The sequence below is a fragment of the Cnephaeus nilssonii genome (assembly GCF_951640355.1).
Source record: "Cnephaeus nilssonii genome assembly, chromosome: 10".
In the NCBI taxonomy this organism is placed as follows: Eukaryota; Metazoa; Chordata; class Mammalia; order Chiroptera; family Vespertilionidae; genus Cnephaeus; species Cnephaeus nilssonii.
In genome coordinates this window covers 55,332,061-55,346,139 of record NC_137081.1, presented here as the reverse complement: position 1 = coordinate 55,346,139, position 14,079 = coordinate 55,332,061, and the positions used below count along the sequence as shown (strand labels likewise).

At 37.1% G+C, this 14,079-nt stretch overlaps 1 protein-coding gene across 1 annotated transcript in view; it reads right to left on the bottom strand.

The window, feature by feature from the left end:
* CD302 (CD302 molecule) overlaps positions 1–14,079 on the bottom strand; it is a 40,925-nt gene that overhangs the window by 9,813 nt on the left and 17,033 nt on the right. Inside the window, exons 2-5 of the mRNA XM_079781894.1 lie at positions 12,963–13,073; positions 4,115–4,231; positions 3,309–3,482; positions 1,565–1,591 (exon numbers count right to left, since the gene is read on the bottom strand). Of these exons, the coding sequence (XP_079638020.1) occupies positions 1,565–1,591; positions 3,309–3,482; positions 4,115–4,231; positions 12,963–13,073 (429 nt within the window). The remainder of the gene's footprint in view (positions 1–1,564; positions 1,592–3,308; positions 3,483–4,114; positions 4,232–12,962; positions 13,074–14,079) is intronic.

Below are 14,079 nucleotides of genomic sequence, written 5' to 3'. Positions count from 1 at the left end.
ATAACCTTGCAATTCCACTCTGGAATATTTTTAAACATCAAATTGTATTTTCTCATTGAATTTTATTATCTGTTTTTGTTGAAAAGACTGCAATCTTTTGTTTAAAGAAACTTGACCTCAGTTATAATTCATGAAACATCTGTCTTAAAGCTTTATTAAATGCATCGTTTGAAAGCTACAGGTAATTACGTGGTTCAAAAGCAAAATTATACAAGGCAAACAGAAGTATCCCATTCTGTCTCCATTCTACTCAATTCCACTCAATGAAAATGAGACTATAGGTCCAAAGAAACATTTGAAATTTCATAGGCAGCTCTATCATATTAGTGCTAAACTAGAAATGATCCAAATACCTATAACAAATCGAATTGGCAAAACTGGTATATTTATAAATACTATGTAATAATAGAAAAATTATATATGTATATATACCTATGTGTGTGTGAATATATATAACACAACATGGATGAACTAAAATTCCTGAGTGAGAGCACCAGAGTTAACATTTATGTGAAGTTCAATAAAAGCAACTATAATACATGGTGATAGAAGGCATAGTGTTACCTTTGGGGTGGATGGGAGTGGAATGGACATTCATGGGAAGGTGCATGATGGAACAATTTGTGTCATGGAAATGTTCTCTATCTTCATGGTATACACAGGTGTATACATAAGCAACCATCAAGCTGTACATTTAAGATTTGTGCAGTTTATCCTGTTATTTATACTTCAAAATATGGAGATTAAAAACTATAATATCTAATTGGCAAAAATCCAAAAGTAAATGGTATGATATCAATATCAATAGAAGTTATATGTTCACTTTCAGTGTAGCAATTACATTTCAGGTAATTCAGATAAACGTTTTTGTGCAAGGTGAAGATGTTTTTGTGCAACAGGATTCACTCTATAACAGAAAATGTCTGGAAATAACCCAATAGTCTGGAGCTGGTTAAATCCATACAATGGAAGTGTAAATAACTATGTATATCCATACAGTGTAAGTATGTAGTTGTAAAAAAGGAAGATCAATCTATAGGTAATGATGTGGAGAGAGACCTAAAATATACTAGTGAATAAAAAGGGGCAAACTAAGCCAAATATCTCAGTTGCTTACTGGCAAAAGAAACACTAGGCAGTTGAAGAAATGGAAATGATAGTAAAGATAAACGCAGAATGGGGAAAAGATGGGAGACAGATTTTTCAGGGTTTGCCTTAGACAGTTTTGCTTTTGAACCATGTAAATACATATATTAATGTCAGCTTTTAAAAAAAAATGTGTTTAGGAAGCCCTCAAGACATATAATTACAACTGAGGGGAAATTTTTTTGGACAAAAGATAGTCATTTCCCACAAAAACATACTGGAGTTCTATGAGAAAATTTGGTGTTTTAAAAAATGTTCATTTCATACATAATTGCAGTTAATCATATTTAAAATGTCAGTCTTATTACTAAGCTAAGAGACCTTTCTACATTTGTATAAAAATTGTTCTACTTTATGTTAAATAACTTTTTAGAGAGGGCCATTAGTGAAAAAATTTTAAGAAAAGACCATTACATACCTGATAAATATTTCTTTTCATATGGAACTAAAATACAAAAGAAAATAAAAATTAAAAATTTTAATATTCTAAGATTGCCTTTAAATACTTTCAAAGCAGTTAAAAATGAACCCTTTAATAGCTTAATAGTATCCATTCCTATTTCTTGGTATTGTCTTTATCTGTTTTGAACTTAGTTTTAATAAAAGATGTAGAGGTCTTACAAAATGTATTAGTTTGGTGGTGGAAAAAGAATAAGGAGGCTCAAGAAAAAATGAAGTGAGGCAAATAAGAGGAATTTGGTTGGGAGAGTGTAGAAAACATTAAAATTAAAGTACACAATTGTAACTTTTTACCTCATTAGCATGGATTTACTCATGATATAAGATGTTTCAAAGTTACAGTTTAATTAAAAATTTGGTTTATATAATGGTTCCCTAAGGCACAGTAAATGAACAGCAAAAAACAAAAACACACAATAAATACTGAAAGTTGAATGCTACTATCATAAAACTATGAAAAATTTTATATAATTACTATAAAACACTAGTCAAGAACTCTGCTGAAGCAAGTAAAAAAATATATCTAGCTTCAGATATAAAGAAAGGAAATAATCAGAGGCAGGTGTATAGTTTTGGTTTACAGTTAAAGTAGAAGGAGGCATTACTACAGATGCAAAATGAGAAAATGGCTGTGTCTTTATTTCACACACTCCAAAATTATATTTTGAAATTTTAAAAGTCTTTAATGAAAAAAAATTATTTCTAAAATTTAGAACAAACATTCTGTAATGTTTAATAATAACATCAAAATGTTGTGGGTCAGGCCCTGGCTGGTGTGACTCCGTTGGTTGGAGTGTTGTCTTGTGCACCAAAGGGTCGAGGGTTCAATACTGGGTCAGGGCACATACTCAGGTTTCAGGTTCCATCCCTAGTCGGGAGGCACCCATTGATGTTTCTCTCTCTCTCCCCCCACTTCCTCTCTCTCTAAAATCAATAAAAAACATCCTCTGGTGAGGGTTTTATTTTAAATTTTAGGATAATTTTGTTCACTAGAAAGTATTCTGATGGATCAAAAGAAAACTTATATTTTAATCCAGAATAAATTATAAACTACAATAAAAATTTTCTTTGCCCAAAGAAAAAATATTCATTCTTGTACAGAATCAAATTCTTTGTAAACTAACATTAGAATCCTGGAATCTTCATTCACCACTTCCACTGTTAAAATCACATGCAAAGGGGCTATGATAATTCCTCTGAACAACAGAAGGAACTTTGACCTCTTACAAACTCTAAGAATAAGCAGACAGAATAAAAGTATGTGTGGTTTATATGTGGAATCTAATGAACAAAATAAACTGACTAACAAAAAAGATCCAGACATTGAAGCATGGAATAGACTGACATATTTCAGAGGGGTTGGGGAGAGATTAACCAATGAATTTATATGCATATATGCATAGCCCATGGACAGACAATAGTTCGGGGAAGACCAGGGAAGGGGGCCAGGGAGACATCTGTAATACTTTCAACAAAAAGATCATCTCTTTTTTTTTTAAAGTATGTGGTTCACCTGATCTGGCTCAACCTTGGAAATGTAAGAGAATTAATGCTTGACTTCCAAGAGATTTGAGCACAAACCACCCTAATATATTCTGAAGTTTTATTCCCTCCCCTGAGGAATACTTATCTCAAAAAAAATATTTCAAAACCATCTTTCCCACGCCTCTTAAGATTGGAAAAAGGTCTTCAATTATACTTACTAGCTGCTTTACAAAGGGCTCCTGGCACAGAAGAAACTTCACAATTTCCTTTTTTCCATTCACCGGTGGTGGTGTGCAAAAAGGCACAGGTGTCAACCAGATCCTCCTCCTCATCTTCATCAGTCCACTTACCAAAAGTCATATTTGACTTATCAAACCATTTGAAACTCTGATCTGTCAGGTAAGAATATTTTCAACATTATCAGTATAAAACCCAAAGGGTCTAGGATTAAAAGTAGAAAGTTAGAAAGGTATGTCTAGTCTACACATTTGGTTGTAGGATTTAAATTAGAAAAGGAACATATCCTGTGTACAGGTCAATCAGAGGTATCGGTTCAAGAAGGTTCTGCAGATCTCATATTTGTACAGAAAAAATATAACATATTAATGGGAAATAGCCAAGAAAATAAATTATTAATAGGAACCTTAGTAATTTCATTTTGAAAATATTTATGTATTTTCTATTTTCTACAGTGACAATAAATACATTTACATGATACAACCTTGATAGCTGTCCATCTGTATCATAATCATTGACAGTGGTACTGATTTTTATAACCCTACCATATTACAAAATTATTGAACCTAGAACCACATTTTAATCCAGGCAAAAGAATCAACTTTGATTCTCACATGTGAAACACATTGAGCTGTGCAGGGAAAAGCTGTGGTACAAGTCATGGGTGACGCTGAAACTACAGTACTTGGACCTTGAACTAGGGAATTAAAGAATATAAAAGAAAGTGACCAGTTTTACTAATGTTAAAGGGGAAAAAAGGATATATCTCAAGATAAATAGCACTTACCATCAGTGTCAAAAAACATGCCTAGTAGGATATCATCTGGGCCTTTCCATTGCTTTTTCAAAGTGTCCAGTATAAAAGCATTTTCTTCTTCATTGTGTATGCTTATCATGTCTGCTCCTGAAATCATTTTAGGTAGGGGAAAAGTCACCATCTTCCCAGAACCAATGAAAATCACATGAAGTATATAAAATTATATAGTATTAAAATACATAATTATACTTTTACATTTTTAATTTAGCTTTAAAATATGCATATCGGAAGAGCACATAATCACTCATGAGAAAAGTAAAATAATGTGATGTAAATTGAGCAGAAACATTTTATACTCTATTTCATTCACCTAGAGTTGGTAATCTCATTAACATGAAAACAAACATCATGAAGAGGCTTGAGCAGTAAAACACATTTAATGTATCTCTCAACTTTTTCCCACTATACACTTTAACGATCATGGGCCCTCCTGTCCTCATTTCACAAGTATGGAGGGGAGTAGCTCTGACCACACTCAGGAGACCTGCAAAGGAGAGCAACTTGCCTCAACAGTCCCAAGACCTAGTCAAGTTCAAGTAACAAGCAGCGTCTCTGACTTACCTCACTTACCTGGCCTTCATGCTCCTGCTGCCCAAAGCCCATTCCTTCCCATATTTGCCCTGTTCATCCTTAGAACTAAGTCCTGGCAAATGACAAAGGTGGTCCTCATTCTCCCTGGGTAGTTAGTTGATTTTTCCTGTGACTCACCAGGTTCAAGAGGAAGGAGCAACAGCCACACATATTTTTGTCTCACGTACATTAACTTTTACTAGGTGTACCAGTTAATAATGTGGATTTTTTTCAATAGATGGAGTTATACATATGTTGATATATATGCGATTTGATATGTATGCTATTTTGTTGTATTGACAGCAAGCTTCAAAACTTCATGTCAAATTTGCTGAAGGTGTTAACATCATAGATATTTTTACGCTTAAAAATGTCGAATTTCGTGCCAAAAAAAGAGCATTTGCAGGAAGTTTTAATTCATTACTTTACTTTGAAGAAAAAGTTATCATATACTTTGGGAAGCTTATGGTGAACATGATCCATCTTAAGATACTTGTGAGCGCTAGTTTAAACGCTTTAAAAATGATGATTTCGATGTGAAAGACATGTCCAGGTAAACCGAAAAAGTTTGAAGACCAACAATTACAAGCATTATTGGATGAAGATGCAGGTCAAACTCAAAAACAACTTGCAGAAAGATTAAACGTTGCTCAGCAAACAATTTCCGATTGTTTATAAGCAATGGAAAAGACTTTAAAGGAAGGAAAATAGGTGCCACATCAACTGAACGAAAGACAAATGGAAAACCGAAAAGTCATCAGTAAAATGTTGCTTCAATGGCACGAAAAAAAGTCTTTTTTGCATCAAATTGTGACGCGATGAAAAGTGGATTTATTTTGAGAATCCCAAATGCACAAAATTATGGGTTGATCCAGGTCAACCATCAACATCGACTGCAAGGCCAAATCGCTTTGGAAAGAGACAATGCTCTGTGTTTGGTGGGATCAGGAAGGTGTGGTATATTATGAGCTTCTAAAACCAGGTGAAACCATTAATACTGGTCGCTACGGACAACAAATAATCAATTTGAACCATGCTTTGATCATAAAAAGATCAGAATGTGCTAGAAGACACGGCAAAGTAATTTTGCTTCATGGTAACGCATCATCACATACTTTAAACCAGTTAAAGACACGTTAAAAGATCTTGCCTGGGAAATATTAACCCACCCGCTGTATTCACCAGACCTTGCTCCTTCAGATTACCACTTGTTCCAATCGATAGCACACGCACTTTCTGAGCAGCACTTCAAAAACTATGAAGAAGTGGAAAATTGGGTCTCTGAATGGTTTGCCTCAAAACAAGGAAAGTTCTATTGGGACAGTATCCACCAATTACCTGAAAGATGGGGGAAACGTGTAGCTAGCGATGACATTACTTTGAATAAAGCACTTCTGGTGTTTCTCTTGAAATTATCTTGTTTTCTTTGATTACAAAATCTGCATTATTAACTGGTACACCTAGTATATCCTTATATTCGATAAGCTACATAGCACCCTATAGATTTTAGCAGTATCTTCACTTTCCCGAGATATTTAACCTTGTTTCTTAACCCAAAGATTCCCTTGCAAAGTAAAAAATAATTCCACTGTCTTAATTGGCTAATACACATAAGAAAACAGTAGTGGAGTTAGTTTCTATCATGATGGTGTATGATTTTGCAAGATAAAACAATGAATTATGATATCGAAGCTTGTAGCATCCGGAAATCTGGTGGGAATGATACATCCCCCAGTAAAGATAGAAGTAACAAGGAGCATTCTAACACCCTTTCAGCTGTACTCAGCTAAATGAGGAATATAACATGTTCCTAAGAAAAAAGGATTCTGTTATTACTTTCACTTCTATTAAAAGAGACAACCAAGAAATTTAACTACAGAGGGAAGAGAAAACTATAGAGCCAAAAAATCTACCTTTAAAGCATACCTTATAGTTAAGAAACTCACAAACTGGGCAGATGAAAGCTCTATTAGGAATAAAAAATAAAAAGGCAAACACCTTAATAAAAGAAAAAATTGATCTGAAACTGAAAAAGGCAATTCACCCTCACAAAAAAAATATAACAACAAATACTGTATGTGGAAAATGTAATCTTACTGGTAAAGAAATGAAAATTAAAATAAGACTTTCAGATTAAACAATGTTGGCCATAGGTGTAGAAAACTAGGAACTCGTAAGTGGTTAGTCAGAGAAAAATCAGTACAATCTTTTTGGAGACAATCTGGCAAGCCCTTAAAAAAGTACATATTCTCTGACCTGCTGATCCTTAACAATTGTGCAAGTTAATATTAGCTCGGTGCTCAAATGAAAGAGGCACAATCACTAACATTCCTCACTCGTTGCTTATGTCGCTGAGAGACTCGAAAAATTAACCATTATTAGAGGTTGGCATGTATTAGCTATGGCATATCTAAGCAGTGGGGAAATGTTCAGTTATTAGTGAACTAGAGGCCCGGTGCACGAAATTCATGCACGGGGGGCAGGGGTGTCCCTCAGCCCAGCCAGCACCCTCTCCAATCTGGGATCCCTCTCACAATCCAGGACTGCTGGCTCCCAACCACTCGCCTACCTGCCTGCTTGATTGCTCCTAACCGCTTCTGCCTGCCAGCCTGATCACCCCCTAACCACTCCCCTGCTAGTCTGATTGACACCTAACCACTCCCCTGCCAGCTTGATGGACACCTAACTGCTCCCCTGCCGGCCTGATTGCCCCTAACTGCCCTCCCCTGCTGGTCTGGTCACCCATAACTGCCCTCCCCTGCAGGCCTGGTTCCCCTCCCAACTGCCCTCCCCTGCAGGCCTGGTTCCCCTCCCAACTTCCCTCCCCTGCAGGCCTGGGTCCCCCCCAACTGTCCTCCCCTGCAGGCCTGATCGCCCCCAACTGCCCTCCCTTGCAGGCCTGGTCCCTCCCAAATGCCCTCCCCTGCAGACCTGATCCCCACAACTGCCCTCCTCTGCTGGCCCGGTCACCCCTAACTGCCCTCCTCTGTTGGCCATCTTGTGGTGGCCATCTTGTGTCCACATGGGGGCAGCCATCTTTGACCACATGGGAGCGGCCATCTTTGTGTGTTGGAGTGATGGTCAATTTGCATATTACTCTTTTATTAGATAGGATATATATTCTACTAGAGCAGTGATTCTCAACCTTTTTAATACGACCCTTTAATACAGTTCCTCATGTTGTGGTGACCCCACAACCATAAAATTATTTTCGTTGCTACTTCATAACTGTAATTTTGCTACTGTTAATGAATCGTAATGTAAATATCTGTGTTTTCTGATGGTCTTAGGCTCTACAGCAGCGGTCATGACCCACAGGTTGAGAAACGCTAGCAGGGTCGCCTAAGACCATCGGAAAACCTGGGGACACACATGAGGCGGCACTCAAGTCTGTGTCCAGCAGGAAGGGTACTTGCTCCCCCCGCCCCAATTTTACAAATGCTGTGCTTGAACTGAACATAAAAATAGAAGGGCCAGTGCGGCTAAGCTGAATAAACCTCTGCAAGAGGCGACCAGTGGGGCCCCGTCCCTCGATCACCCCACCGCCAGTCATCGCCACCCCCTCAATGGCCCCGCCGCCCCCAGTCCCCTCCCTCTGCCAGCTGGCACCCGCCTTGGTGCCGCCCACTCACTGGCCCCGCCCCCTCCAACTGGTTGGTCAATTTGCATATTAGGCTTTTATTATATAGGATATTTACCATCATGTAAAGATATTTTAAGGGAAAATGTGGATTATAGAACTTTTTTGCCTAATATCCATATATATATTTAAGCAAACATTTATTAAAATTTATTTGCTTGGAGGTGGGGAGTCTAGAAGGAGACTTAACCAAAATGTTTTCAGTCATTACTTTTCCTTAGGATAGTGCAATTTAGGATGATTTTGTTTCATTTTAAAAATATTTGCATATGTGTTTTTCTAAGTTTTCTACAGTGATCATGCCTTAGTTGTGTAATTAAGAAAGAACTTTGCAAAGAAAAATAAGACTGACATTAAAATACTTAGTAGTATTTTAATTAATTCCAAATCAAGATTCAGCCAGATTCTCTCAGTCATATCTCCAGTTTTAAAAACTCTGTGATGATTTTCTTATCAGTTCTACCAGCTGTCACCTCCTGTCTATTGAATGTCATATAGACTTTCAATCTGTTTTACCCTAGTATTTACTTACTTATAATTTGAAATGTGACCAAAAATGCCACACTAGAAAACTCCTCAAGGGAAATACTTTACCATGTTACACTGTAGGCATAAGTGTTGAGATTAGTTTTTCATCCTTTTCTCTGACCTTGTAGCAGCCAGTGGAATCCAAATGATTTTTAACATTGTAATCTAATTAAGTACTGTATACACTTAAATTACTATGTCATTTTCTTTAACAAATGACAGCATAAGACCCTGAAGAATACATGCACACAAGCATTTTTTTTTAATGCATTATTAGTGACACTACCTGCTGAGATGTAATTTGGGTCTTTAATTCTTTTTATGGCTAGTGACATAGCTCATAGATCACAAAAAGGAAAGACTGAAAATACTAATTTTTTCAATTGTAATGATAATATATAAATTTAGGTTAAATGCTTCAAAATAAGAAAAACTTTAGCCTCTCACAATTATTTTCCTAAAGGAATAATAGTATCAAGAATAATGGAGAGGTAACATCAAGTAAATTAGAACAAAGCACAGGGAATATTTCTAGATATAGCTCTTTGCAGCTCAAAAGGTAACAAGTCACTTATTGTGTATACTAGTACTAGTACATACCCTTATGATAGGTTTATGATATGATTTTGTGAGGCTGTGAAGATTTAATAAATCCAAATGTAAATATTCTAACAGTCCTTGTGCTTTTCTTCTGCATACATAGAAAACACTGAATTAATATCCACTACTGTTCTAAACCAAAACACGATCCTATCCAAAAATAAGAAACAGCATTATAAACACATTTTAGCTAATTTTCTGGCTCATCAATGAAATGAGTATTTCCATAGTGGAGGTAAATAAAAAGGATTATCACATAAATGGTGAGAATTGTATAAGAATTTTTAAAAAATCAGTAAGAAAAGCTGAATTTATACATTTTAACTGGGTGGGAAAAATTATTTTTCTTTTGACACCAAACAAATTGTATAAGAAAATTTACATACAACAATTTAAAATTCCTAAATGGTTTCCCAGTTTGAACAAGTGGAGTTAATGGACTCTGAAACAAGCCACAAAGTTGCTGGGTGTTTTCAATTTTGTTTTGCTTTGCTAAAGAAAAAGAGCAAATACAGCTAACCACAGTTGAGTTGTAGAGGAAGTCAGTCACAGGTATTAAGTATGCCTCTGTATAGGAAGCAGCTGCTTAACTGCGTAAGATAAGTATTAAAGCTGGACAATGAACTTGCACCTTGTTCAGACAAGCTAATAAGAGGATAGGAACCTGTCCTTTCTTGGCTCTCAGCCTCCAATATCATTAATTTCTGCAACTGAAATCTGGGTTATGTCTAAGTATCTCTCTATATAAAGGCCTAATATGCAAAGTGTCCCCTCGGGAGTTTGACCAACTGGGAGTTCAATTACTCGCTATGACATGGGCGGACCACCAAGGGGCGGTGTAGAACAAAGGAAGGCCCCGGCCGGCAGCCAGCAGCGGGGGAAGGGTGGCCCTGGCTGGCAGCTGGCAGCCGCTAGGGACCCTACCCATGCACGAATTTCATGCACTGAGCCTCTAGTACCTAATAAAAAATGGTTTTCTTTCTTTTTATTTTGTTTTGTTAATCCTCACATGAGGATATTTTTTCCACTGCTTTTCAGAGAGAGTGGGAGGGAGGAAATGGAAAGAGAGAGAGAGAGAGAGAGAGAGAGAGGGGAAGAGAAACATTGATGTGAGAGAGATGTTTGCCGCCTGCACCGCCCCAATGGGGGTAGGATGCAAACCCACAACCAAGGTACGTACCCTTCACTGGAAATCAAAATCCTTTGGTGGGGGGAGACCCTTTGGTGTGCAAGCTGATGCTCTAACTACTGAGCACACCATCCAGGGCATAAATGATTTTCTTAAAAAAAAAATAGTTGTAAGGGAAATTCCATTTTAAAATCTTGTAAGACCAGCAAAATTCCTATTATTCAATTTCTTTGAAATGAAACCAAATGGACATGTTGGAAATTTTTTCTTTTTTTCAAAGAGCCAATGTTCGACACCATTTAGCAGGCAAGAGTTTTTCCAAAGGAAACAGTAACTATGTATTAAGTACTATGTGGCACTTACTAGGATTAAAAACTTCTATTGCTTACATGTATTCCTTCTATGACAAATAACTCTTATTTTAATTAAAATATTCCTAATACAATTTGATAGTATTCCAAATGTTATACTGGTGGGTTGTCAGAAATTGTGTCTTTTAGGTAAAGGACATTTCTGAATGCTAGAGTGATTAATATTCCTGTCAAAATCTAATGAAATTATCTACAGATCTCTAGATCTTAAAGAACAATAAAAAGCATGTTTAAAGAATCAATGACTCTCATCTCACCATCATAGATATATCAGTTGAAAAAGATGCTAGCTTACAACATCATAGGTTTTTTTAAACCACTTTTTACTTTTCAATTACAGTTGAACATACAATATTAGTTTCAGGTGTACACCCCAGTGATTACACATTATTTAACTTACTAAGTGATCATCCCAATAAATCTCGTAACCATCTGACATTATACATAGTTATTAGAATAGTATTGACTATATTCCCTATGTTGTACTTTACATCCTCAAGACTGTTCTGCCACTACCAATTTGTACTTCTTAATCCCTTCAACTTTTACACCAATGCCCCTACCTCCCTCCCATCTGGCAACTGTCAAAATGTTCTCTGTATCTATGAGTCTGTTTCTATTCTGCTTATTTATTTATTTTGTTTTTTAGATTCAATTGCTGATAGGTATGTATTTATTGCCATTTTGGTCTTTTTATCTCCTTCTTCTTAAAGAAGGCCCTTTAACATTTCATGTAATACTGCTTTGGTGGTGATGAACTCCTTTAGCTTTTTCTTGTCTCAGAAGCTCATTATATGTCTTTTGATTCTCAGTGAAAGCTTTGCTGGGTAATCTTGGTTGCAGGTTCTTGCTTTTAATCACTTTGAACATTTCTTGCCAATCCCTTCTGGACTGCCAAGTTTCTGTTGAGAAATCAGCTGGAAGTCTTATGGGCGCTCCCTTGTAGGTAACTAAATGCTTTTCTCTTATTGCTTTTAAGCTTCTCTCTTTGTCTTTAACTTTTTGCGTTTTAATTATGATGTATCTTGGTGTGGGGGCCTCTTTGGGCTCATCTTGTTAGGGATGCTCTGTGCTTCCTAGACTTGTATGTCTATTTCTTTCACTAGGTTAGGGAAGTTTTTCTGTCATTATTTTTTCAAATAGGTTTTCAATTTCTTGCACTCTCTCCTCTCCTTCTGGCACCCCCATGATGCAAATTTGGTACTCTTGAAGTTGTCCCAGAGGATCCTTACATTATCTTCATTTTTTTGGATTTTTTTCTCTTTGCTATTGTGATTGGGTGGTTTTGCTCCTGTATATTCCAAATCGCTGATTTGATTCTCAGCTTCATCTACTCTATTGTTGATTCCCTATAAATTATTCTTTACTTTAGTTAGTGTAACCTTCATTTCTGACTGGTTCTTTTTTATGGTTTCCATGTGCTTTTTAGTGCTGCTGAAGTTCTCCCTTAGTTCTCAGGGGTGACCTCTACAGTTGAGATATCCCTCCTGATTTTTATCTACCACACGTGGGTGTGTGACCAGCCCTATTCTGCATCTCCACCCCTCATCCAGTCTGTTTGTGGCTTCTTTGTTAATCCCCTAGTTGTAGGGCTTCTGTTCAGCTATATTTCAGGCAAATAACTGAACAAATAACTGAACTAAATTTCTTCTTGATAAAAGAAGGTTTGTTATAATAATTGAAGCCAATTAAAATATACAGTGTGCTTAAGCACAGTGCCTGGCACAGAGCAGGCACATTATTTAGACACTGCTGTTGCTACTGTTCTGCCACTCTGCTAGGACAGCAACGTGTGGTATAGCACAGAGTACATGACTAACAACTGTCTTCCACCAGTTCCACTGCCTGTGGCTTGTATATTGCAGAATATGGTTATGATAAGGACCCAGGGAGATACAACAAAACGATTGTTTTTAAAGAAATTGGTAAACATTATTTAATGATTTCTGAAAGGCAAAAGAAAAAGAATAAACTCCTTACCATGGTCAGTACACTGATTTCTGACATCCTCTATGCTTTCTACTTTGATGTTTTCTTGAAGAAAAATGTAACAACTGTCTTGGAACTGAACCCAGGTGGATGAAGGGCAGTCTATGTGGAAAAAGAGAAACACTGTTCAGTAACTTGAAAATAAGAATTTCATGAATTCCTACAGATAAAAATATTAGATTTTCACAGAAAAAAGGAAAGGCAATTGCCCTTGTTAATTCAGCAACAAGGCTTTCAGTTTTTGTTAAAATAAGAAATTGACGAGTGTGACAGTAATTTATTTTTCTCCATTATACTAATACTAGAGGCCCAGTGCATGATTGAATCATGCACGTGTAGGGTCCCCTACACACTTTCGCTTTCGATCACGGGGGAGCTGGGTATTTGTCCGCTGGTGCACCAGGCCTTTCAGAAGCCTCTGCCACGCGGGAGGCTTCTGAAAGGCCTGGTGCCTGAGCGGACAGGCACCCAGCTCCCCCGCTTTTGATGGTCCCTGGTGGGACATGGGCTCGCTGCCCCAGAGGCCCCTTCTGTGCCGCAGCACAGCCATGGCGCAGATGCTGAGCTCGCGCCGCCACTGGCGACGCGAGCTCAGCGTCCCGCTGGCCCAATCGGCCACCCCAGCCACCCCGAGTCCCGCCCCCCCACGCCTCCTGGCCAATCGCGGGCATAGCGAAGGTACGATCAATTTGCATATTTGTCTATTATTATTATACTAATATATGATGGAAAAGAGAACTGAGCAAATGAATCTCTTCTGGTTTTACAGAGCAAAGTTCTAAGTCTTTGGGTTGCTTAGGAATTCAGACATAAATTATAGCATTATTGCCAAGGCAACAAACTATCAAGGAAGACAATCAGAAGTACAAGCTCTTTTTAAGGTTACCTTTGTAGCATGCAGTCACAACTCCAAAAGTCTTAGTTTTACAAGATCTTTTTGTTAAAATTATACTTCCAAGAACACAGAAGAAAACAAGTTGCTGGATTATGACTATTCAGACAAGTTTTCATATTGCACTGGAAAACAAGATTGATGTTCTTCTGAATGTTCTTAATTTATCGGCTCATCAAAGCAGATTCTTAGAACTAGTTCTAGGAAACATGTTTC